The sequence below is a fragment of the Brassica napus genome, chromosome A5 (genome assembly GCF_020379485.1).
Source record: "Brassica napus cultivar Da-Ae chromosome A5, Da-Ae, whole genome shotgun sequence".
NCBI classification, from domain to species: domain Eukaryota; kingdom Viridiplantae; phylum Streptophyta; class Magnoliopsida; order Brassicales; family Brassicaceae; genus Brassica; species Brassica napus.
In genome coordinates this window covers 9,360,954-9,385,045 of record NC_063438.1, presented here as the reverse complement: position 1 = coordinate 9,385,045, position 24,092 = coordinate 9,360,954, and the positions used below count along the sequence as shown (strand labels likewise).

The following is a 24,092-nucleotide window of genomic DNA, read 5'->3' as shown; positions in this document are numbered from 1 at the left end:
TGGATCTCGATCTGCCGAATACTCCAGATTATATATATAGAAAAAGTATATCTTGTGTAGTTTTTGTTTGCCATCAACTTAAACATACTTGGTTAAGATCATGTTAACCAAACTGGGGACTCTATGTTTATGTGAACAAGATAGGACGGTTGATTCCGAGAACCGTGTGCAAAACTATCCATCTCTGTGTTGTGAGTCCGGGGGATGTGTATGATTTCAAACGTGTTGAAACCTTCCTTCAGTCTTTGTATGTCATCCAAATACGTCACAAAAACGGGCGATTCTTCTAGTTCTGAAATCATTTTTACCAATTGAGACCAATATGTTGCAAAAGTAACTTAAAATTATCTGAGAGTTGTCATACATTCCATCACCCATGTGAAGGCTTCTAATTCCACATGCAAGGGTGAGAGACTGGCTCTGGTATTTCTTGCCACATCAAACCTTCAAAGCCTTCTAATGTTATATACCAGCATTGACCAAAGAATAAATCCTTGTCTTTCACGGATTTATCCGTAAAACACCATCTTCCTACCCTCTGTATTGTGATTTGCGCAATATGATATATTGTGTTTTTGGCACATTATATGTATGTCTTACTAATAGTTTTCAAGGTTTTATTGAGTCTTTTTAGTTCCTTTGAGTCATTACATGTCTGGAGTTGCATTGGATGGGAGATGGACCAGCTGGAGGAAAACCGGAGAAAAAGAGTGTGATTTGGAGTCTTTCGCGCAGAACAGTCGAGCGGAGCAGCCTGAGTGCCTGCTCCAGCGACAGAGATTTAAAAGGAAGTTTCTAAATATTTCGGGATTTGCCCTAGTTTTCATATTTTTCCCTCTAGCCGTCTGTGGCCCCTATATATAGTCTTCTTTTATTTAATTTATGACCTACCTTAGTTTTTACGCAAGAAAGACCTGAGAGAGCTTTGTGATTTTAGCAATTGCTACTTGTAAGGGAGAATGCCTAATCTATTTCCTAGAGAAGATTATCCTGAACAATCTGATTTCTATTATCTATTATATGCAGTAATTCAGAAATCATGCTTCTCTGTTCTTGTGTTATGTCTGAGTAGTCACCGAGTTAGTTTAGGGTTCTAGGGTTTGGATTCGCGAGCTGAAGTATAAATAAGTCATCTTAAGATTGTCTACATTCATATCTGTTCTTATTGCTCGCATTGAACTGATCACTTAGTGCATGAGTTAGGTTAATCAATTTAGCTAACCGTTGGTTGATAACTTGATATGATTTGAATGAGCTTTGACTCCCTAGTCAGCGAGAGTAGATATTATGGTGTATTGGAAACATATCGGACTTGATCTCTAAAGCTTGCTATCGCGTCTTGATCCAAACGAGAGTTTAGGTGTCAAGACCGATCTACAAAGGAAACAACACCACGACAGTGGGTTGTTTCAACCTGAGTGATCCGAGTTTAGACTCGTTTAAACTGGACTTGAATAATTGTTTGGTTTGCGATTTCCTTACCTGAAGAAGAAACTTTAGACTAGCGCCTTTAATCAATTCGAAAACAACCTCACCTTGTTAACTTGTTATTTACGTTACCTTACTATTTTAGAAACCCCAGTTTTGTTTTAGCTTAATTCTGATCCCATAAAGATAAAGTGTGAACTGGTCCTCTGGAATTGAATCTAAAGATATTACAACTACACTGTTAACTTGACAGTAGGCAAAGATCCAATTTTAGTGTATCAAGTTTTGGCGCCGTTCTTTTTTACCTTTATTTTTTGGTTATTTATTTAGTCTAAAACTTCTATTTTGGTACATATAGTTTTGTGTAAAATATTTGGGCTGATCATTGGTTGTCCATATCCAAATATAAATGGATTTATTCTGATTACATCTATGTTTTTATATGGGCTTTAATTGGTCAAGAATTATAAACCAATTGATCTATGCACGTTAATGGATTTAGTTTATTGTAGATGTAGTCAGCCCAATACACAAAAAGTTAGGGTTTTGTCATTTGAGGAGAAAATTTTGTTTCGTAGTTTTCTCTAATTTTCTTCCAAAATCTCTCCTTTAACTACTCATTTGGTGATTTCCTTCATCGTTCGTATCTTCATATGTTGATCTCTCGACTGTCTTTGTCGACTCGTCGATCTCTCCAAAACTTTTCGATTTATCTTCCTCTTCTCTCAACATCGATTGGTTTTACTTGTTTTCTCATATATCATTGATTTTGAGAGACATGCAGAGGATCCGAAGGGTTTTACTTGTTTGTGATCTGATAGGTTTTACTTGTTTGCGATTTGATATGTTGATTTGTTTTACTTGTTTAGATGGGTTTACTTGTTTGAGATTAGAGATGTTGATTTGTTTTGCTTGTTTTGATTTGTTTACATTGAGTTAGATGGATTTCATTGTTTGCTTGCTACATGTTTCATAAATGTTTCACTGCTATAGGTTTTCCTTGTTTACTTGTTTGCTTGTTCGTATTCTTGTTTGATTGCTATGGGTTTCATTGTTTGTTTGTTCATATACTTGTTTGCTTGTTCGTATTCTTGTTTGATTGCTATGGGTTTCATTGTTTGTTTGTTCACATACTTGTTTGCTTATTCATTTTCTTATTTGTTTTCTTCGAGTTTCATTGTTTGCTACATGTTTTACTTGTTTGCTTGTTCATATTCTTGTTTGCAATTTGATATGTTGATTCGTATTACTTGTTTGCGATTTGATATGTTGATTTGTTTTACTTGTTTGCATTTTGATTGGTTTGTTATTTTGAGATGCTTATTCATTTACTTGTTTGAGTTAGATGGTTTCATTGTTTGCGATTTAAGATGTTGATTCATTTGCTTGTTTGAGATGTTGATTCGTTTACTTGTTTGAGTTAGAAGGGTTTCATTGTTTGCTTACTACGAATTTCATTGTTTGTTTAAAAGCACAAACAATATCAAAGTTTACGATTTTTTTGTCTGAATGTCTCACTAATAGTAAGGCGGGTTCAGATATATAGATAGATATCACATGATGATCAGAGCTAATTAAAGTTACAAGTCCAACTTTATATGGTTTGATTGGTTATTAGTAGAGTAACTCAGGAAGATAAAAAAAAAATAGAAAAAATAGAAAAGGAAAAAGGTATGAATTTGAATTTTTTTCCCATATCTGTTTGCGTAGAAGACTTACCCGTAAGTAGTCTTGCTGTAGAAGACTTACGGGTAAATATTTTATTTACACAACGAAAAAGAAAAAGCACAACTAATTTTTTCCTTCTCGACTATTGTCAACGAAAAAGTAGAGTATATATATTTTTATTTGACTGGTGAAATAATGCCAGAAATTAGAGTAAATATGTTTACCTTTAAAATATATTGCTATATCTAACAAACAATCACAACCATAATAAACATAAGAACAACATTATCAATTTATCGGTACATACGAAAGCAATATCTCTAACAACTAATAATAATATTTTATATTAAATTTATTATGTAGTTGTTTTACTTTTTAGTATGAACCAGTTATAAATTAACATTTGTCAAAAACAATATCTCGCAAGTTATCAAAAGTTTTTTTTTATTAGAATTGGTTCTGACACAATTCATCTATTGTTTTTTCTCGGTTTTTTTTAGCTCTGATATTTACAGATCCACGTTGGAGGTGATCTAAGACCATGTGCAATGGGGCTGTTGAATTTTTAATTCAACAGTTGAATTCCCACAATGAACATGTTGAAAAAGTTAAAATGTTTATGTGGATTCAACTGAGTTGAAACTTTTCAACATGTTAAAACACAAAACATGAGACCCACAAGTGACATATTCCAAATTAGTCAATGAGAAAGAAGAGAGAGAATGATATATTTGATATTTTTATCCTCCTAATTGTTTGTGATTAGTATTTATACAAATAGATTGATTTAATTTATTTTATTTTATATAAAAATTATTTTTCTTATTCTACAACTAGAAACTTGTTTTGATTAATTTGGTTAAAAATATATATAATACATAATTCTACTACTTTTTAGTAAACTAGTTTTAATTTTTATTACATGCAAAAATATAAAACAAGAAAAAAAACATTTTAAAAGTTAATTCTTTTAATTTGATTTTTTTTTAAAATATTTCTGTTAATATTTAGATATTTTTTATAAAAGTTAAATGTAGATATACAAGTATATGAAATAAAATTGTAGGGTATGTAGTTGAATTTTATTAAACAAAAATATTGTAAGGGTTAAAAATGAATTGAGTGTTGAATAATGAAGTGGAAGAAAGGGAAGATGACATGGATAGTTAAAATGAGAATTGAAGGTGTTGAATTTACAAAACCATTGTCCATGGTCTAAAGATCAAAAAAGTTTGGGATTTTCATGATTTTAGTATTGGTCCATGTCGTCAATGTTCTTTAGACTATTAAGATTGTGATATAATAACACCAAATGGGCTTTAGTAAGTTCAGTTCAAAAGGTTCTTTTGTTCATTTGTTTTGCTGTCTAGTTTTTTTTTTTGTGTTTTGACTCGATCTAGTTTTCTGTCCGATTCACAGTAGGGTTAGATACGAATACTCATTACTTGTCTTACACCCGCTACTTGACCCGTACTCACTTCGTTTTTTCAAATATTCATCGTTGTCAAATCAAGTATCAAGTCGTTGAGTTTTGCTTCTTGCAAGTACAAGGCAAGTAACAAATATCACATAAAAAGTTACGACTCGCCTTGATATTATTCATTACTTGTTTTACGATTAAAAAATAATAAATAAACCATAAAAACTAAATCCCTAAACAAATATTTTTTTGTTGTAAAAAGTAAACAATATTTTTTTTATCGAATTTCATCTTTTTTTTTATATTAGGTGCAAATATTTTATTTAAAATAACTCTCGTGTTTTTACCAAATCGAATAAATAAAATAAACTTTCCTCGTAAAATATTATCTATCAAGTCATTTTTAGAAAGTTGGAAATATATCCAGCTAATTGATAAATACTTGTAAGTAACAAGTAATTGAATAAAGTAAGTAACTTGCAAAGTAATATATTTTTAGACAAGTACACAAAATAACAAATATTCGTTTCTGACAAGTTAAGTACAAGTCTAAAATTTTTTAATTCACAGGACAAGTATATCCGTTGACTCATCGTTCTGTAGAAAAGCGGGTTTGTGAAAATTACGTACGTTATTTTATCAAATGACTGGACTTATTCAACTGACCATGCGTTGTGATTAGAAAAAGAAAATAGTAAGAAAAAGAAATGTTTTCTTGTCTCCATCGTGACTGGATTCTCTGCGTATTTGTGGAAAGTATGCAACCTTTGTCGCTAAATTATTATATAATAGGAGTGGTCATATAATATAACAAAAACAAAACAGCGTTAACATAAATTCTTTCAATAAAAAAAAATTAACAAAAATATATAACTAAAACATATTTCTATTCTAAAAATAATGTATAACAAAAAAAATTCAAAATAACACTAACGAAAAGGTTTCGAAATTTTATTTTTGTATTTAAGTTTGAATTTAGTCATTAAAGTTTAAACTTTATACTTTAGAATTTAGTAATTAGGAGATGAAAATTAGGATAAACATTTAAATTTTGGTGTAATTTTATCATTTTACATATTAATTAATTTTGTTATATAATTTGGAGATTTTCAACACAATGATCAAATTTTACATTAAAATTTTGGACTTTTCAAGATTATAAAGCATATTCAATACAATTCTATTTTTGTCATATTTATTTACGAAATTTCCCCAAAAGTATATTGTAATGTATTTTTAAATACCCTAACAATAAATATAAACTAATTGCCTTTGTAAAGTATCGTTGTTTGAAATGATTTTGCACCATTCCATAGAATGGTGACATCAGATTGCTATGAATCTCCGAGAAATGCATATAATCCCCCTATATATTAAATAAGAAGTCATTATTTCCGATGACGTGTCGTTCATAGATAAAATTTCAAGAAATTGTTATAATTTGATTGGTCGATTGTTTTAATTTTTATTTATTTAAATTAGATCTAAAAATTTAAAGCAAGTCTAAAAACATTTAACATCACTTGCCATATAATCTAAAGAATATTACAAATAACAATTTATGGCAAATAATTCTCGAAAATATAGAAAGATTAATAATTTTTTATTTATTACTTTTAATAATTATAAACTATAAAATATAATGAACGAATTTTTATATAAGATAATTATAATAGTTTTATACTCTACTTGATGAATTGTATTCAAATATAATTATATAATAACTATTTTAAATATTACAAAATCCAAACATGTTTATTTATATGATTTTTAAATTATTTATCGTTGTTTACAGAATAAATTTACCAGAATTTTAAAATTATTTATATAATGTTTTAAATTATTTATAAAAATATAAATCCTACTATATATTGATTGAAAAGTCACATAAGTGATTTTTTATTACGTGTTGATCATTTATAGAAGCTTATACATTAATTTTTCAAATGTATTTTGAAAATTTATCCTTCTATTACAATATTTTGAATTTTTTCATTTTTAATGGTAAAATTCTTCAACTATGTTTACTTAGTGTAGAAACTCCTAAACTAAAGATTTACTGGTAGTAATGGTAATTATGACCTGTTAGAGTTTAATTCATTAAATAAATTTAGTTTAGGCGGTTTTTCGTTAAATACTTAGTTTGAGGGTTTTTACCCAAAACAAACTTAGTTGAAGGGTTTTAACGTTAAAATTTCTTATTCTTTCCTTATTATATATTATTTAAATCCTTATAGTGGAATTTGTTTTATCAAAAACCAGTTGCAATCAACTGACGAGATATCTTCTTTCCAAATATCATAAATTTAATATTTAAATATATATATATATATATATATATCAAAATTTGAGTTACCAAAATTATGTATATATTATAACTAGAATATCTGTAAAATTTTATTAAAAAATATTCTATCTCATAGCTGAATTAAAATTTATTAGAGGAAATTATATCTCATAGCTTCTCTTGAAAGCTAGGTCATTTAGAAACTTAAACTAATTTGATATATAAATATCACGCCACTCCTATTAGTTTCATGCATTTATCTTTTAAGTTTTCATATGTTTTTGATCGTTTTAATTTAAATTCTACTTTTGTGATCTTGCGCAGGTGTATGATAATCAATAAGTAACTCATAGACGGGAACACCACTACTGGTAATTTTATGGGGGATTCTTCTTCTCCGTTTATTTTTGTTCTCTTTCTCTCCATGTTGTATCTCTATCTATATTTTTGTATCAGTAGTGATTCAACTAACAAAAAGAGACGACTTTGTGTATCCAGAAACTGATCATCCATTTCGAAAAAAAGTAATTCTTTTTTTATAAAGTTAAATCACTTATCAAAAATATAATATAAGATGTGTATGCTAATCAAGTGCAATTTATTTATTGTGCGTGATCCTCTTCAGATATGTCTGAGAGCCAAAAGTAATCTCAAAACTTTTCAAAAACTTTGAAACTCACTATAAGGATGCAGGCAGATCACCTAGAGTTAAGATCAGATGCATATTAACCACATACATGTAACATAAGTATTATATAGTTGTAAATATATAATTATCAATTTAATATTAATGTTAACACCAGCACATGCGTGCGGACGGTCCACCTAGTTCGTAAATAAATAGATAGACGTAAATATAGATATTGTACTTGACATAGATATTGAAGGTTACTATAGACCACTTAAAATCCTGAATATAAAACTGGAAAGGATTTAGCATATCCTCGGTTCAGTTATTAATCCTCATATTAAAATAGATATATGTTTATGTATATTAATAAATATATTTATAAATTAAATTCTTTATGTTTTAATAAGATAGGTAGATATGTATTTAAGATTTTATATGCTAGATAAATTCCACTTCTATATTTATTTTTGAGAATGTTAAAATGAAACTTATTTGTTGTATTCTTATAATTCCAATATATTTGTAAAATATATTAATCATCACATTATTTAACATATATTTAAAAATAATATACGTGAATATATAACATCTCAAGTTTGTAGTCAAATTTTAAATAAATTTGTTTATGCTAAATTTGGTTAGAGAATAATCTAGTTAGAAAATAACCCTAAGTTTGGTATATCTGCTTAGAGAAAAATCTAACAAAATAAATGATTTGTGGTTAATTAATTAAATTTAATAAGCTTGGATAGAGAAAAATCTAACAAAATAAATGATTAGCGCTTAATTAATTAATTTCCTATATATTAATTGAAAAAATATTACAACTTATTTTGTAGCACATGATCAATAGGATGATTTTTAAAATCATTAGAAAAATATTTGTGTCCATTTAATTATATAATAAGTTTTTTTATTAAACAAACCATATATCCACTATTAATATTATTAATTATTTTCATAAATAAAAGTTTCGAAATTGTCTAATGTGGCTAAACTATATATGACAATTAATGATTTTTGAATAATAAAGATTTGATGAAAATTAGTGTATCGTCTATCATATTTTTTTATTTTAAAAAATTAAAATAAATTAAACAACCACAATAATCATCATAGGGGAAATTTCATATTTACCATTTTCATGGTACCACTTTTCATCTTTGCCACCACTAAAGAGACATTTTCAAAAATACATTCTTCATTAAGTGACAAAAGACTCTTATACACTTGTTCTCTATATATATATATATAATAAATCATTATTTAAATAAATATAAAAATAAAAAACAACAACTTTTTTAATGTTTTCGAATTATACTTTTGATATTTGAAATTTTTATAAAACCTTTTTTGAGTTTTTTTTACGAATTGTTTTTATTTTTTTCAAATTATCTTTTTGAAAATCAAAAATTATGTTTGAAACTATTTTTTATATTTTGTAAGTATTTATTTATATATTTATTAGAATCCTAAATTTCATATTCCAAAAACCCTACTTCACATCTTAACTCTAAACAATAAGTCTAGATTAGTTAATCCTAAAGATATAAGTGTCTTCTACCATTCATTAAAAGTGAAGAAAAAAGTGATTAGTGTAGACATGAAAGTGTTACTATGAATGTGATATTTGTGGTAATTTCTCATAATCATATAATAAGAAATTAGATTTTTTCTGTATATGTTATATTTTTGAATTTTTTTAAATGACTATAAATTACTAAAAATGTTAAAAGTCACACATTCAAATTTTGTGATCCATGGTTTAAAAAATTTGTTATGAAAAAATACAAATGATTACAAAATTATATACGTAAAAATTCCAATTTAGTTAATTTTTAAGATTAATATATATATATATCATTTTAAATTAAACTATAACCCATATACAATATATAAACATTTTAGCATCAAAATTTACTTTGAAATTGTTTTTTGATAAAAGCTTTGGACGAACATTGACAACTTAATTTAAAAAAATATATATAAATTACTAAAACTACCATTCCCACAATAAAACTTTGTTATTAGTATAATTAAGTTTTTCCTATTCAAGATACATATGATAAAAAAAATTCCATTTAAAAGACATTTATATTAAAAATATAGTATGTATGTTAATATCATTTAAATGTAATTACATATCATATCAAATAGAAAAAATATATTGTTTGGATTAATAAAATTGATTTATATGTTTGCACCAATTTAATTACATATGTAACAACCACGAATTAAGCTAGAATACAATAGAGAACAAAACGTATTGAGGCAAGATCCGTTTAGAGTTTCTTATTATTGTGTGAATAATAATCTTACAAACCCTTAGACTCATATTTATAACAGCCCCAAAAACCCGATTTCCTTTATCCTTTAGGAATACATACTTATCTAAAAAAAGTAAAATTTTCTAAACCTAAAAGGCACCCCCTAGATATCAACCTTGATAGCGATTTATCTTCCTTGCGCCTACGACGCCCGCATTCGATCCGACCCACAGAGATTTAAGACACACAGATGCAACAAACACCACCTTGACGAAAAATCTCTACAAAACTCTCTATCCCGTCTATCTTCTGAGGGGAACCTCCTTTGTTTCTCAGCATTGGCAAACACGGTACAGATCCAAGCAATGCTTGAACTTCTCCGTTGTACCAGGCTTGGTCAACACGTCGGCAGGATTCTCTGATGTATGCATCTTTTCCAATAAGACTTCTCCAGAAGCTGCCAACTCCCTTATCTTGTGAAACCTTATACGAATGTGCTTCGTCCTCCCATGATACATTTGATTTTTAGCCAAACATAATGCACTTTGACTATCACAGTGTAGCTGAACACCTTCTTGATCAACACCCAATTCAGATACAAGACCTTATACCCATACTGCTTCCCCAAGTGCCATGTATTCATCTTCAGTGGTCGACATCGCTACAATAGGTTGTACTGATCTCCAGCATATAGGTGCTCCTGCAAGGGTAAATACATACCTTGTAGTCGACCTGCTATTATCAAGGTCTCCACCATAATCTGAATCCGCAAACCCAATAGCTGAATGTTGCACTTCTCCTCCAAACATAAATCCATAATCACTTGTCCCTCGCAAGTACCTTAGGATCCACCTCACAGAATCCCAATGTTTTTTTCCAGGATTCGACATGTACTTACTAACTTGACTAACTGTTTGTGCTAGATCCGGCCTTGTACACACCATTGCATACATCAAACAGCCAATTGCGCTAGCATAAGGAACCTCTGCCATATCCTTGAGCTCTTCAGCAGACTTTGGACTTTGCTCTGCTGAAAGTATGAAGTGCTTCACTAATGGTGTAGAGACTAATTTTGACTTCGACATGTCAAAACGTTCTAACACCTTCTCGATGTAACTCTTCTGAGAAAACCATAATCTCTTAGAGCTTTTATCCCTGCGAATCTCCATTCCAAGAATTTTCTTTGCAGCACCAAGATCCTTCATCTCAAACTCTTGTCCCAGTAACCCCTTCAAACGATTTATGTTCTCCATATCGTTTGCAGCAATGAGCATATCGTCAACATAAGCAGAAATATGGGAGAATGGTCGTCAAGGGATTTGACAAAAACATAGCAATCATACTTGCATCTTTGATAGCCAATCTTCAACATATATGAATCAAACCATTTGTATCACTTCCTTGGAGCCTGCTTCAAATCGTAAAGAGACTTCTTCAATCTACACACCAGATGCTCTTCTCCAGGCTTAACCAAAGCTTTAGGTTACTCCATATATATTTCTTCCTCCAAGTCTCCATAAAGGAAGGCCGTTTTCACATCCATCTGCTCAAGATGCAAATACCAAACAGCTACCAAACCCTACACAGCTCGTATGGAAGTGTGTCGTACTACAAGCGAGAATATCTCATCGTAGTCTATACCTTTTTTGCGAGTATCCTTTTGCCACCACTCTAGACTTGAACTTCTTAGGTTCTTTCACAGACATCCCTTCTTTCTTTTTATAGATCCACTTACAACCAATTGCTCTCTTCCCTTCAGGTAACTCCACAAGATCCCAAGCCTTGTTTTTATCCAGACTTTCCGCTTCTTCCGTCATAGATCCAATCCATTCCTCCCTCTTATCGCTATTAATAGCTTCTCGATAGCTGGTAGGATCATCCATCTCGATCATAAGAGCATAATTGGCCATGTCTTCAAACCCGAATCTCATTGGAGCCTTTGTTGCACGTTTAGGTCTCCTAGAAGCCAAACTCTCCGTTATTCCACGTTGAACCTCTTTCTGCACTACTTCCACAGGCCACTCATAATTAACTTCATCTGGTTTATCCCCACCAGACTCCTCCTGAGTAGCTTCAGAATCCATGATAGTCTCAATAGTCATAGGCACTCGGTCTGATATCGCCTGCTGCACCATAAACTGCTTGTCAAAGACCACATCTCGACTAAACATCCTCTTCATCGCCTCAGGATCCCATAACTTGAACCCTTTAACACATTTCTCAAAGCCTAGAATGATGCACTTCTTGGATTCGAATCTAGCTTTGATCTTTCGTCTCCCGAAACTAGCATGTAAGCTGGACATCCAAATATCCTCAAGTTTGATAAATCAATATCTATTCCAGTCCATACCTCTTATGCGACCTTCCCTCCTAAGGAACTTCTTGGCGATCTATTGATGAGATAGACTGCCATGTTTACTGCTTCCGCCCAGAACTGTTTTGATAACCCTGCATTCAACCTCAAACACCTTGCTTTCTCTGCAATCGAACGGTTCATTCTTTCACTGACACCATTTTGCTGAGGTGTTTTTCGCACTGTAAAGATCTTCTGAATACCATGCTCCTCACAGAACTTCTGGAACTTCCCATCAGTATACTCTGTGCTGTTATCCGATCTCAAGTACTTCACCTCTCTCTTCGTTTGATTTTCAACTTCAGCTTTCCAAATCTTGAAGTTTTCGAACACTTCAGATTTCTGCTTCATGAAGTACACCCAAACCTTCACATCCACACGCACCAGATGCCCGATGATTTGATTGAAGTTGTTGACGTGTGCGACCAGATCTCCGTTCTCAGACATCTTCAAACCAAACAACCTCTGCTTGAGGTATAGTTTGCTAGATAACGATTTCGGCATATACATCTTTTCCAACTTATCCCACATCTCCTTACAAGTTGTGAGTTCCATCACCTGATGTGTTATGTCATCCGACAAGCAAAGTCAAATCGTTGAGACGGCCTTATCCTGCATCTCTTCCCAATCATCCTGATCCAACGCTTCCGGTTTCGACTCCAACAAAGCTTTCTTCATCCCTTGCTGCGTAAGCAAATCCTTAACTCGTCGTTGCCATAGACCAAAGTTCCCCTTACCATCGAATCCTGGAACATCGAACTTCAGAGAACTTCCTCCGGTCATTCTTTAGAATTTTCGTAACCTAAAGCTCTGATACCAGTTGTTGTGAACAGCCACAAATTAAGCTAAAAGACAATAGAGAACTAAACGTATTGAGGTAAATACCCGTTTAGGGTTTCTTATTATTGTGTGAATAATAATCTTACAAACCCTTAGACTCATATTTATAGCAGCTCCAAAAACCAGATTTCCTTTATCCTTTATGAATACATACTTATCTAGAAAAATTAAATTTTCCTAACCTAAAAGGCATACCGTACCGCGCGCCCCCCCCCCCCCCCCCCCCCGCACCCCGTAGATGTCAATCTTGATAGCGAGTTTATCTTCCTTTCGCCTACGATGCCTGCACTCAGTCTGATCCACGAGTGATGGGCTTATACTGGTATACAGAGTTTTATGACACACATATGCAACAGTAATAGTTAATAACTTTTAATTATTCAATATATATTTATTATTTTGTAATATGTAAAACAAATTTCATACAAAAAATAATTTTTAAATATCATGTTCACGCTGCGCACGGCGCAGGTTTTAGCGTAATAGTTCTTGTCTTTTTAAAAAAAAAAATCTTAATAATTATTGTTTCAGTGGCATAAATTATAATTATTAATATGAAAGAGTAGTTGTTTCTAAAAAGTATTTTAACTTTAATAATATAGATAGATACGTTCTGCTAGATGGAGAGTGAATTTACAATACCAAGTGTTAGGGGATTTTTGTGTAGGCTCTTTTAAAGTACCACAGAACGATGGATAGGCTGGTAAACCGGGTGAGTTTGAATGTATTTCGTAGGGATTTGAGATAATAATGAAAAGATAAGCTTGAATAGACTTTTATTAGATAAAATAAACAAGATTACAAGGTATTGAGTTAGAACCCTAATTCTAGCCGTCTAGTTCTAGTTTCTAAGCCTTGGAGAGGTCGATCCTATGCTTTAGGGTTTTAGTAGCTCTTATATAGTCGTCTAGGAGTCGGTTCTATTAGGTTAAACTCTTAGATATCCAGAAATATGGAAGGTTCTTCTTATCGGAAGTTTCCATTTTTTGGAAGGGAGCTTGGTTCCAGGAACCGAACTCGGAGTTCCTTCTAGCGGGGACTTGGAGCGTTTCCTTATCGGTGACCCGAAACTCTGGGTTCTGTCTGGAGGCTGGAGGAAATGATACTAAGATATTTTTCCCCAATATCAAGTGCGTTATTGGTAAGTGGTGAATAAACAAAAACAACAAATTATTTTTGTTTTTGGCAATTGTGTTTTTTAAGTAAAATACGTCCTGTTTTAGAGTATTTGTGTGAATGGTGACTTTCTGAATTTTGTCTTTCGTTATTACAAATACGCACCACGACCAAGTCTCCATTCATAACCTAAATATATTGAAGGCCACTTGCCCTAATAGATCCAAACTCAATTTGTATCCACTCCAAAAGTAGACATATTGTATGACACTATTTGGTGTACAGTAAGGACAGCAACAAATTAACAAAAATGGTCATGTGAATCTTCCTCTTTTAACTCGTAGAAGAGGAAAAGAAATTTCAACCACACTGGTACCTTCTTTGACGGGAAATGGTCAGCCCTCTTTCAACGACTACAATAGTTACCCAACATTTCTTGTTCTTCATTCTTTTTTTTTTGTGTGTGATAAGTAGGCGATTTTTGTTGAGATGGAAAAATATAATTAACTCAATAGTTAAACAATGTAAACAACTTATTTAGAACTTAATAATTAATTGATTAATTAAAGGTTTAATTTGAAAAATAAATAAGATTTCTTTTATCAAGAGATAAGAAGTTTACTTAACTACAACTCTAACTATTTAAATTTTATATGGCAAAGTCTTATTGAGAATAACGGGTCATGTAACATAACTTTTGTACACTGATGATGATATATTATTCGCTCAGGGGAAATTATAAATTATACATATTTTATGATATATTTCCTGTCAAAACTGATCTCTTATATATTAATTAAAAAACATTATAACTTTATTTTGTAGCCACGTGTCACCATGAGAATGAAATTCAGAATTTTTAAGAAATAGTTTGGTCCATCTTAATTTATATTATATTTTTTTATTAAATTAACTATTAAATTGATAAATAGTGTACAAAATAATATTCTTCACACTTTCCTTAAATAAAAGCTACGGAATTGTTTAATATGATAATATATATATGACAATTAATGATTATGAATAATAAATATTTGATAATAATTTTTGTATCTTAGTTTTTTTGTTTAATTTAATATTATTAAAAGATATTAAACAACTATATTAACCATATAATAAAAAATTAAAATAAATTATGTTATATTTTGAATTTTTAAAACGACTATAAATTATTAAAACGTTAAATGTTTCACACTAAAATTTTGTGATCAATGGTTTAACTTTTTTTGGTAATGATAAGATACAAATGATCATAAATTGTATGAATATGAAGTCTCATTTACTAGACATTCATATTATATAATAATATAGTTTAATTTTAAATTATATAACATAGAATAATACTTAAATATGATAATTTTTAAATTTGTATTGATTAAGTATTGAAACCTTAATATTTTAATTTTGAATTTTGCATTAAAAATCGCACTTTAAAAATTTTTATGTTTATCATATGAGTATGAATTCTCAATAATAAATATTTATATTAAAATATACTGTATATCTATGTTCATGTCATTTAAATTTAGTTATATACCATATAAAATAAATAAAATGATTGTTTTGATTTATTTACCAAAAAAATATCGTAAATAAACAAGATGTATTGTTTTGATTTATGTTTTTACTCTAATTTAATTATATACATAATACGTAAATAAATACAAATAAATAATAATATATAAAAAATAGTTTTATATATAACATTCATCCCGTACGCAATTGCGCATGTTTAAGCTAGTTTATACTTTATAGTATACTAGTCAAAACAATTTCCTGACGCGGACAACGTCTAGTAAACATTCCTCTTGTGCTGTTCAAAATCCACCACTTCTCTTCTTGTCTTCTCGTATTTAAGCCCATTATATCACGACAGTTATACTTCCAACCTCATATATATAAATACATAACTACATCTACCAACACACACTACAAAACTCCTATTCATCATCCCAACGATCTTGTCTTATTTCATCACACATAAGAAAATCATGATCTCTAGGGTTTTTGACTTCATGAAGAAATCCAAATCGTCCATTCAACTAAACAACACATCATTCCTCGATCTTCTCCCTTCTTCATCATCAACCAAACCAAAAGCTTTGAATGATGTGTTCATCAACCACAGAGGATCCGACACAAAGAGAAACATCGCAACGTTGCTTTACGACAATCTCAATGCCCGTAACTTACGTCCATTCTTGGATATCAAGAATATGAAGCCTGGAGATAAGCTTTTTGATCATATAAACCGCGCCATTCTCACTTCTAAAGTCGCCGTAACCGTGTTTTCTCCAAACTATTGCGATTCTTATTTCTGTTTGCACGAGCTTGCTCTTATAATGGAGTCCAAGAAAAGGATCATACCGATATTTTTCGACATCAACCCTTCACAACTCGATGTTATGATCGAAAAGGTGACATGTTCTGATAATGAAATACAACGGTTTAGATGGGCTCTTCAAGAAGCTAAAGATACCGTTGGGCTTACGTTCGATTCCTGTAAAGGGTAATTTTTGAGATTAACATTTTTATAAACCACAGGTGGTGGACTAGTGGTCTTGAGGTAGTTAACGTACCAATACGGACCCGGGTTCGAATACCCATGTGGCCACAGAATGCTTTACGCCCTCCCCAAATTTAAAGTTATCGTGGCGTTGGTGCCGGGTCCTTGGGTAATGGGTATTAGTGCCGGCTGGTTCCGGGCCAGGGGGATTAGATGGTTGGCAATCGGAAACCACGTGCGGATTACGGGCCTTTGGGCAAACGAAAACCACGTGCGGATTACGGGTCACCTTTGAACCTCCTGTTAAAAAAAAAACATTTTTATATAAACCAATGTTATATAAAAACTTCTGATTAAACTCACATTTTATTCTTCTTCTTTTTGGCACATTATAGGAATTTATCGGAGGTTGTTACAATTGCGTCGGATGTTATCGTTGAGAGGTTGGTGGAGTTAGAGGCTAACGATGAAGATGTTTAGGCGTTGGCGGAACTTTAACTAACTCCAAATCAAACGCTTCACTCAAGCATATACTCTTCTCTTTTTTTTAGTTTCCTATGATTGATAAATTTAATTGATTTCATTCATGCATATATATCCTAAGAAATCGATAGTTGATATATATATAGAAGAGACATCAAATTTTTTTGATGAGGATTTATAATCTCCATTATTCTTTGTAATTCTTTTGTATGTGTTGCATGTACGTAATTGCTTTTTCTTTTTCTTTTTCTTTTTGTTTTAAGGGTCTAGTACGTAATTGCTATGCTTTTGTAAGCTCAATAAATATAAAAACATTATCTCTTTATACTACCGAAAATATTTGTTTGTTTGTTTTTTTTTTTTTTTTCTGACTATTCTATTACTCAAGTTAGAAGTGGTCTGGGTAACCAGACCGGAATAGAACAACCAATAAAAAGTAACTCCCTATGGAAGGATCTCGCAGTTTTAGCTAAGAAATCTAAAGTCTGATTGCGCGTCCTTGGTACATGAGTGATGCTGAAATCCGGGAAGCATACTTGGTACCAAAAATGTTTGTTATAGACTTACAAATACCATTTTTTCATTTTTTTTATACGTACGTTTTTTGAAATGGACAATTTGCTGTATAACCATAGCAGAGAAAAAATGAAAAATATAACTATACTTTGGAAAATGTGTTATTATGCCACATAAATAGACATCACAGTCTTTTACGGTGAGCGGGCGTGTGTATATCACACACTATAATCATATACTATTCTAATATATAATAGATCATTTTAACCATATATATTGTAATACATAATAATTTGATCTATTAGTATTATCTGGTTCAATGCAGTTTAAGTAGTAAACAATTTAAAAGAACATATTTATAGATATGAATGATGTTTAGTGTATATTAAATTACATAACATAATATATTTGACTGATATTCTATATTATTTATCTATTCTATGTTTCTAAATAGTTTGGAATACAACAAAAATATGTCTTATTTGAAAACAAAATATGACTATACTATATATGTTTCTATGATAGTATAGATTTAAAGTCGTGTTTAAGGAATATTGTAAAAAAATTATAAAATTTATGTTTGTTTTGAAAGTTTTAAAACATAATGTGTAGAAAAAAATCTATGTTTTTATTATGTTAAATTCAAAGTTTAATAATTGTTCTAACCAAAATTAAAATCAATTAAAAGTAGAAGGGGAAAACATATTTGTTAGAATAAAAAAAATGTATGTCAAGGGTAATATAGCAATTATTATACAAATATCATAGCCTAAGTTCTCTTATGGTTATATGCTTAATTTGATGATCTGTCATAGACGTGAACCCAAATTTCCCTTTTTGAAAACCTATCTACAGTAGGTACTAAAGAAATAAAAACCAGTGTGAATGTTTGTTGTAGACGTTAAAAATACCATCCTTTCGTGCCTTAAAAAATTAATACATCATCCGTACATTCAGAGCTGGTCTTGAGATTTCCGGGGCCCTATACAAAACTAAAAAAAAAATTGAATATCAAAACATAAAATCAAAAAATTATAAAAAAAAAATATTTACTATGATACATACATAATTGTTTTGAGAATAACCTATTATAATACCTTTTTACATAAATTGATATGTTAACTTAATTGATTTATTTGTTTATTTTTTACATAAAATCTGTAAATATAATGTATAAAATATGCAAAATGATAATTTTATATATTTGTTTTTTTAATTGTGGGACCCACAAGTTTGGGGACCTCATACTAATGTTTCGTTCGTATGTCCTCAGACTCGGGCATGCGTACACTGAATGAGGCTCGGGCCGAGGAAACATGCATGAAAGGCCAATTAGGCACATACGGTTAGGTGGCAGAGCCGGACCTAGACGAGTGTGGAGTCATGTGTGGCTCACACTAACATGGATAACGATTTTAGGTGCAACGAAAATGTTGCGTTCTTCAAAATGTGGTGAATTATTACATCATGATTTGTGGTATATGCAAAAAATTAATTAAGCTATTTATGTCATCAAAATGATTTTATCTACGTCACAAAAATACTCACTCATCAAACCTGAAAGTAATAGAAATTTCTTCTCCCTTAGCTTTTGAATGATGATAGAAGCAGATCACTTATATTATGCCCATAAAATGTTCAGTTCTTAAAACACTATATATAACTGGAGGAAAACACATAAGTATTTTTATTTTTATATATAAAATCATTAATCAAACATGGTTGGTAATCAATGAGTTTTCATAAACTTAATTGATAAACGAATTAGATATGTAAACAATATAAGTGATTGGTGAACTGAAACTTTAACTTCCGACCTTAGCTCAGTTGGTAGAGCGGAAGACTGTAGTCTGTGACTGCAAATCTTTAGGTCGCTGGTTCGATTCCGGCAGGTCGGATTTATTTTTTTATTTTCAAAAGACGTTATGGTTTGAGAAACGGCGTGTTGCTCTCCTTTGAAAGCGGCATACACGGTGTAATAAAGAGAACAACCCAGCGGAGAATCTTGTGTTCGTTCCCATCCTCATTACCCATAAGAACCCGACCATTCAGAAGTACATGAAACTTTCGTTTCCTTGGGGCCAAAGCTTATGAGTAAACTCGTTGACTTTATCTTCATTTTTTTCTGCAAAGTCAACGCCCATGACTTCCTACAGAAGTAACGTTGGAATCTGACACACACATCCTCTCTATTTTCTCTTTGACACAACTCTCTGTTTGGTCTCTAAAAGTAGCTGGAAAACCTCCTTAGAAACATCCTTTCGATGTTTGACTGGGAAGTTATAGAATGAGGCCTCGAAGCATCCATACTCTTCTAGAGCTCTTCGAACATCGCCTCTCACCGAGTCCCATTCAATAGTTCTTGGTTTTAGGTTTGGACTTGCGAAATCGATGACCGGCAGATGAAGAGCAAGAGTGGTTTCCAAGCTAAACATTGTTTCTCCTTTTAGAAACTTGTCCTGTTTTAGATGTCTCTCTCTCTATGTGTTCTTATGTAAGGTTTTGAAGACCACTTGATTCTTAAATAACATTTATCGTCATTTTAGGTCTCACTATATATCTATGGTCCCTGGCGACACTTTTTTTTAAAATCCTTGTAATGTAGAAAAACCGTAATTTCGCACTCTTATTGTTGTAATATACTTAGAGAACAGTTTGATTGGTTCAAATAAATTTATAAAAATCTGAACTGATTATACTAAATGAAACTTTGTACGTAGAGAACTAATCAGATAACATTCCAATTTTTTAAACATTATCATTTTGATCAACGGATTCAGATTTGTAAAATATTATCGCATTGATCATCAATCTTTGTTTGTATAGATGCTTTTTAGATTCCACAATACGCTTTGAGAGTCGACTTGGCGTCACGGCTTTTTCTTGGTTGCATAGAAGTTTATGAGTATGCTGTTGATGAGCGATGATGGAAAACGGCAAAACTCCAAAGGCTTTTTCGTCATCTCATCATGACTCAAACTGAAAAATTCCAAAGGAAATGCCAAAACTGATCCTTTACACATGTATTAGTTTCATCACTGTCTTTGGGACGTTCAGTTACAAGGTTTGTAGCTTTTTACTTGTCGTGACCAAAGACATTTTTTAATGATAATACATCTGCAGTTAGCCAACGTGTTCACAAAGTCATGTTCTTGGACGAAATACAAACAAACATAAGTATAGATCATGATATCAATGTACACTTCTCTTCACAAATGTAGGTTTCAAGCGGCTTTACTTAGATCAATATCTCTTTACCCTTTCATCGATCCACTCTCTCATATCCTTCAACACGGTCGCAGCGTTCTCTTCAGGCTCTCCTTGAATCAGGGAATGGTACATCCCATCATAAAGCTTCAATGTTTTATCAGTGCGCGATGCCTTTTCGTATAGTAGCGTTGACGATGAAGGGCATGTTACTCCATCATATGTCCCGTGCACCGTCATTAGCGGAATAATCACTCTCCCAAAATTATCTTGCACGTATTGGGTCTTCCTTAGTATCTCCCTCATTGTTCTCACTCTAGGCTTCCCGGTGTATCTGTAAAGCAACAACATCCAGACTTTTTCTTCAAAATATTGGTTTAAAGAGCACTGATTTCCAACTTGTAAGAGAGACCATATGATACACCCTGATTATATTATTAACATGGTCGTCCGATAAATTTAAGGGGCCAAAAACAATTTTAAAGTAACTTTAATAAAATTAAATTGTTAGGCCATAATATTATGCATATTAGCTCTTTAAAATTTGGAGGCTAATTAGAATGTTGTATTAGACTTTGCACAATCGGCTTGGTTGACTCAACCAAATTTTGTTTTGTTACCTTTGCGGGTTAGATGCAATGATTTTGAGCTTTTCTGGGTGATGGATTGCCTTGCCAACCATTTTATTATCCAGCATTGCAGTCCAAGTATCAGCCAAAAGGTGAGGCTTGCTCGGTTTCATATCCTCCGGGATAACAAATAGAGGAGCCGAGAATATCAAAACGGTCCAAGTATCAGGGTCAGACTGAAAGTACATGAGAAGTATAGCAAGACCCCCATGGACTCACCAAAGAGAAAAGCAGGGAGATGCATATACGGAACGGATCACTGCAACGAGCATGCTTAAAGAAAGACAATGATGTTGCTGGAACTTTCTTCATATCACCTGAGGAAGAAAACAAAGAAATACATTCAGTTCTTCCTCCTAAAACCCTAATTTACAGCGAGACATGAATCTCAAGTAATCTCTCTGTTTTGACTAGCCTTGGGCGTTTAAACAAAAAACCAAAAATCAACCCGAAAATTGTAACAGTTTAACTGATGTTTACAAATATCTGAATGGTTCTTATATCTTAGTTTATATACTAAAAATAAATATATAATTTTTAAATTAATAAACACTCTAAATTATTATTATTTATAAAGCGAACTATCCTAGAGAACAAAAATACCAGAAAATATTATTTAAATTATCCGAAAGAATAAATTATCTTAATATTTTTGTTTAAAATATTTAAAATTATCTAAAATTCTTCGTTATTTTATATGTGTAACTAAAGATATTTAATAAAAAAAACCTGAATTATCTGACATTTTTACAGAAAGTATCCAAAAATATTTGAAAGCTAGAACCGAACTTATACCTAATTTGTTTCAAAAATTTCTCAAATATTAGTTGATTTTCAAGTTTGTTATCTTAAACCACCCAAAAACGAAAATAATTGAACTGAAACTGGACTGAATTCATAACTGTCCTAATATTCCTATATAGGGAACCAAAGCATATCAAAACCGAACCAAAACCCAATACCCTGTTTTGCATAATGCTACAAAAACAAAAAATGAAAGAAACGAACCCATGTAGCAGCGGATTCCGTCGGAGCGGCCGTGACCGAGAAGATTGGCGGTGAAAACAGCATAACCCCAAGTGGAGAAGCTCATGCAGATCTTCTGAAACATCCAGCTTGTGTTGGAACCGTAGCCGTGAGACATGTACACCCAGGGGCGGATCCAAAAACAATTTCAATCGGAGGCACACTATTAAAAACAACCAAACCTTTGTTTAACTGGGGGCACTTTTCATAATTATTCACCCAAATAAGAACATTTCAGTAAAATTTACATAGATTATACAAGAAAAAACAAAAATTAGTAGGGGGCACGTGACCCCTTAGACAGAGCCGTGCGAGCATTTTTGGTTGTCCGAAGCGTAAATTAATAAATAATAATAGATGATCCTCAATTTAAAAATATTTTGCTGCCATAAGCGAAAGTTTCTTTTTCATACTGTGGCACCGCACTGCCCTTAGACGTACATGTTCGTCCGCCCCTGTAACAGTACACAGTGCCTTTGATTTCACCTTCTAAGGGAAGAAAACTCTGAGTGAAGATCTTGTCCTTGGGTGTTTCGAAGTAGGATTTTCTGTTACGTACAACTTGCGAAGTGTAGTACTCTTCTTCCAGAATGTCTCCCAGAAGTTCTTTGTCAGAGATGAACTCACTGGGATCTCCATCCAGGGGTGGACCCACATTATAGCTAGTGGAGTCACTTGACACCACAAAAATATGATAATAAGTTGTTTTCTTATAAGAAATTGTTAAAAATTCAGTACCAGAGTTGGTAAAATATAGTGACTGGCCCCTCATAACCAAGGTTCAAAACCCAGCAGTGTCACAGTTAAATCTTTTTGACCCCACACATATTTAGTATGAGTCTGCCTCTGTCTCTGCCTCAGACGACATCGTTTTGGGTTGTTTTCCGGAAATTTGGTTGGTGCCTACAAGTGAGTATATATATATGGAATATTAATTAAACACTAGATTTTGATCCGCTCTTAAAAGGGTGGGTATATTTTTTATTTTTTATTTTTTTAGAAATTTAATTTTTATATTTCTGTGTTTTATTAATATTTTTGTTTTTCTTTGTATAATGTTTCTTATATGATTAATAAGAAGTTTTAATAATTGTATTAAAATAATTGTACCACAATTATATCAATAGGTCTTGATGTTGTTTTAATATAATACTAGGTGGACTGCCCGCACGCATGTGCGGACATTAGCATTAATATTAAATTGATAATTACATGTTTACAACTATATAATACTTATGTTACATGTATGTGGTTAATATGAAAGATTTGATGTTATATATTGATATGTATACTATGTTCATATGAAAGAATACATTAGAACGTTTAGATTAAAAATTTCAGTGTTTCGTATAAACAATATGAGTTATGGAAAATACAAAGTACCTTAAGTCCATAAAGTAGAGAAACCAGACCTTAAGACCAAGGCTTCGAGTTATGTCTAGATTAAGGTAAAACTCACACATCATATAAGATCATATTTCTCATGTCTTGAGCGCCAAATCATCATTAAGAGTGCTCTCGATTTTCTTAGCACCAACATTTTTCCAGTCTATTGAAAGCACTGTCCCATTAGATTCCACATGTTGATTGTGCAAAACTGCAAAAGAGAAACTGATATATCTCACGGAAGAGAAACTGCAAAAGAGATGTCTGGGTAGATATATCTCACAAAAGAGAAACTGCAAAAGAGAAACTGTTAAAATTTTATGTAATTT

At 31.5% G+C, this 24,092-nt stretch overlaps 1 protein-coding gene, 1 non-coding gene and 1 pseudogene across 2 annotated transcripts; 2 read left to right on the top strand and 1 right to left on the bottom strand.

Moving 5' to 3' along the window:
• The first annotated feature begins 15,333 nt into the window (after positions 1-15,333).
• Positions 15,334-17,360, top strand: LOC106417215 (TIR-only protein-like). The gene is made up of 2 exons (XM_048780978.1): positions 15,334-16,519; positions 16,912-17,360. The coding sequence occupies exons 1-2, from the start codon at positions 16,002-16,004 to the stop codon at positions 16,994-16,996; spliced, it is 603 nt and encodes a 200-aa protein (XP_048636935.1). The 5' UTR covers positions 15,334-16,001; the 3' UTR covers positions 16,997-17,360.
• A 1,967-nt stretch (positions 17,361-19,327) lies between these two features.
• Positions 19,328-19,413, top strand: TRNAY-GUA. The gene is given in 2 exon segments: positions 19,328-19,364; positions 19,378-19,413. It is a non-coding gene; the product is annotated as a tRNA-Tyr (tRNA).
• A 1,264-nt stretch (positions 19,414-20,677) lies between these two features.
• LOC125608551 lies at positions 20,678-22,495 on the bottom strand (annotated as a pseudogene).
• Between the last annotated feature and the right edge of the window lie 1,597 nt (positions 22,496-24,092).

What these genes read in the sequence shown, in the direction of transcription:
- LOC106417215 (XM_048780978.1), top strand. Translation starts at nt 16,002, where the DNA reads ATGATCTCTAGGGTTTTTGACTTCATGAAGAAATCCAAATCGTCCATT. An exon ending in ACGTTCGATTCCTGTAAAGG is followed by an intron (nt 16,520 to 16,911) that starts GTAATTTTTGAG and finishes GGCACATTATAG; the next exon opens with GAATTTATCGGAGGTTGTTA.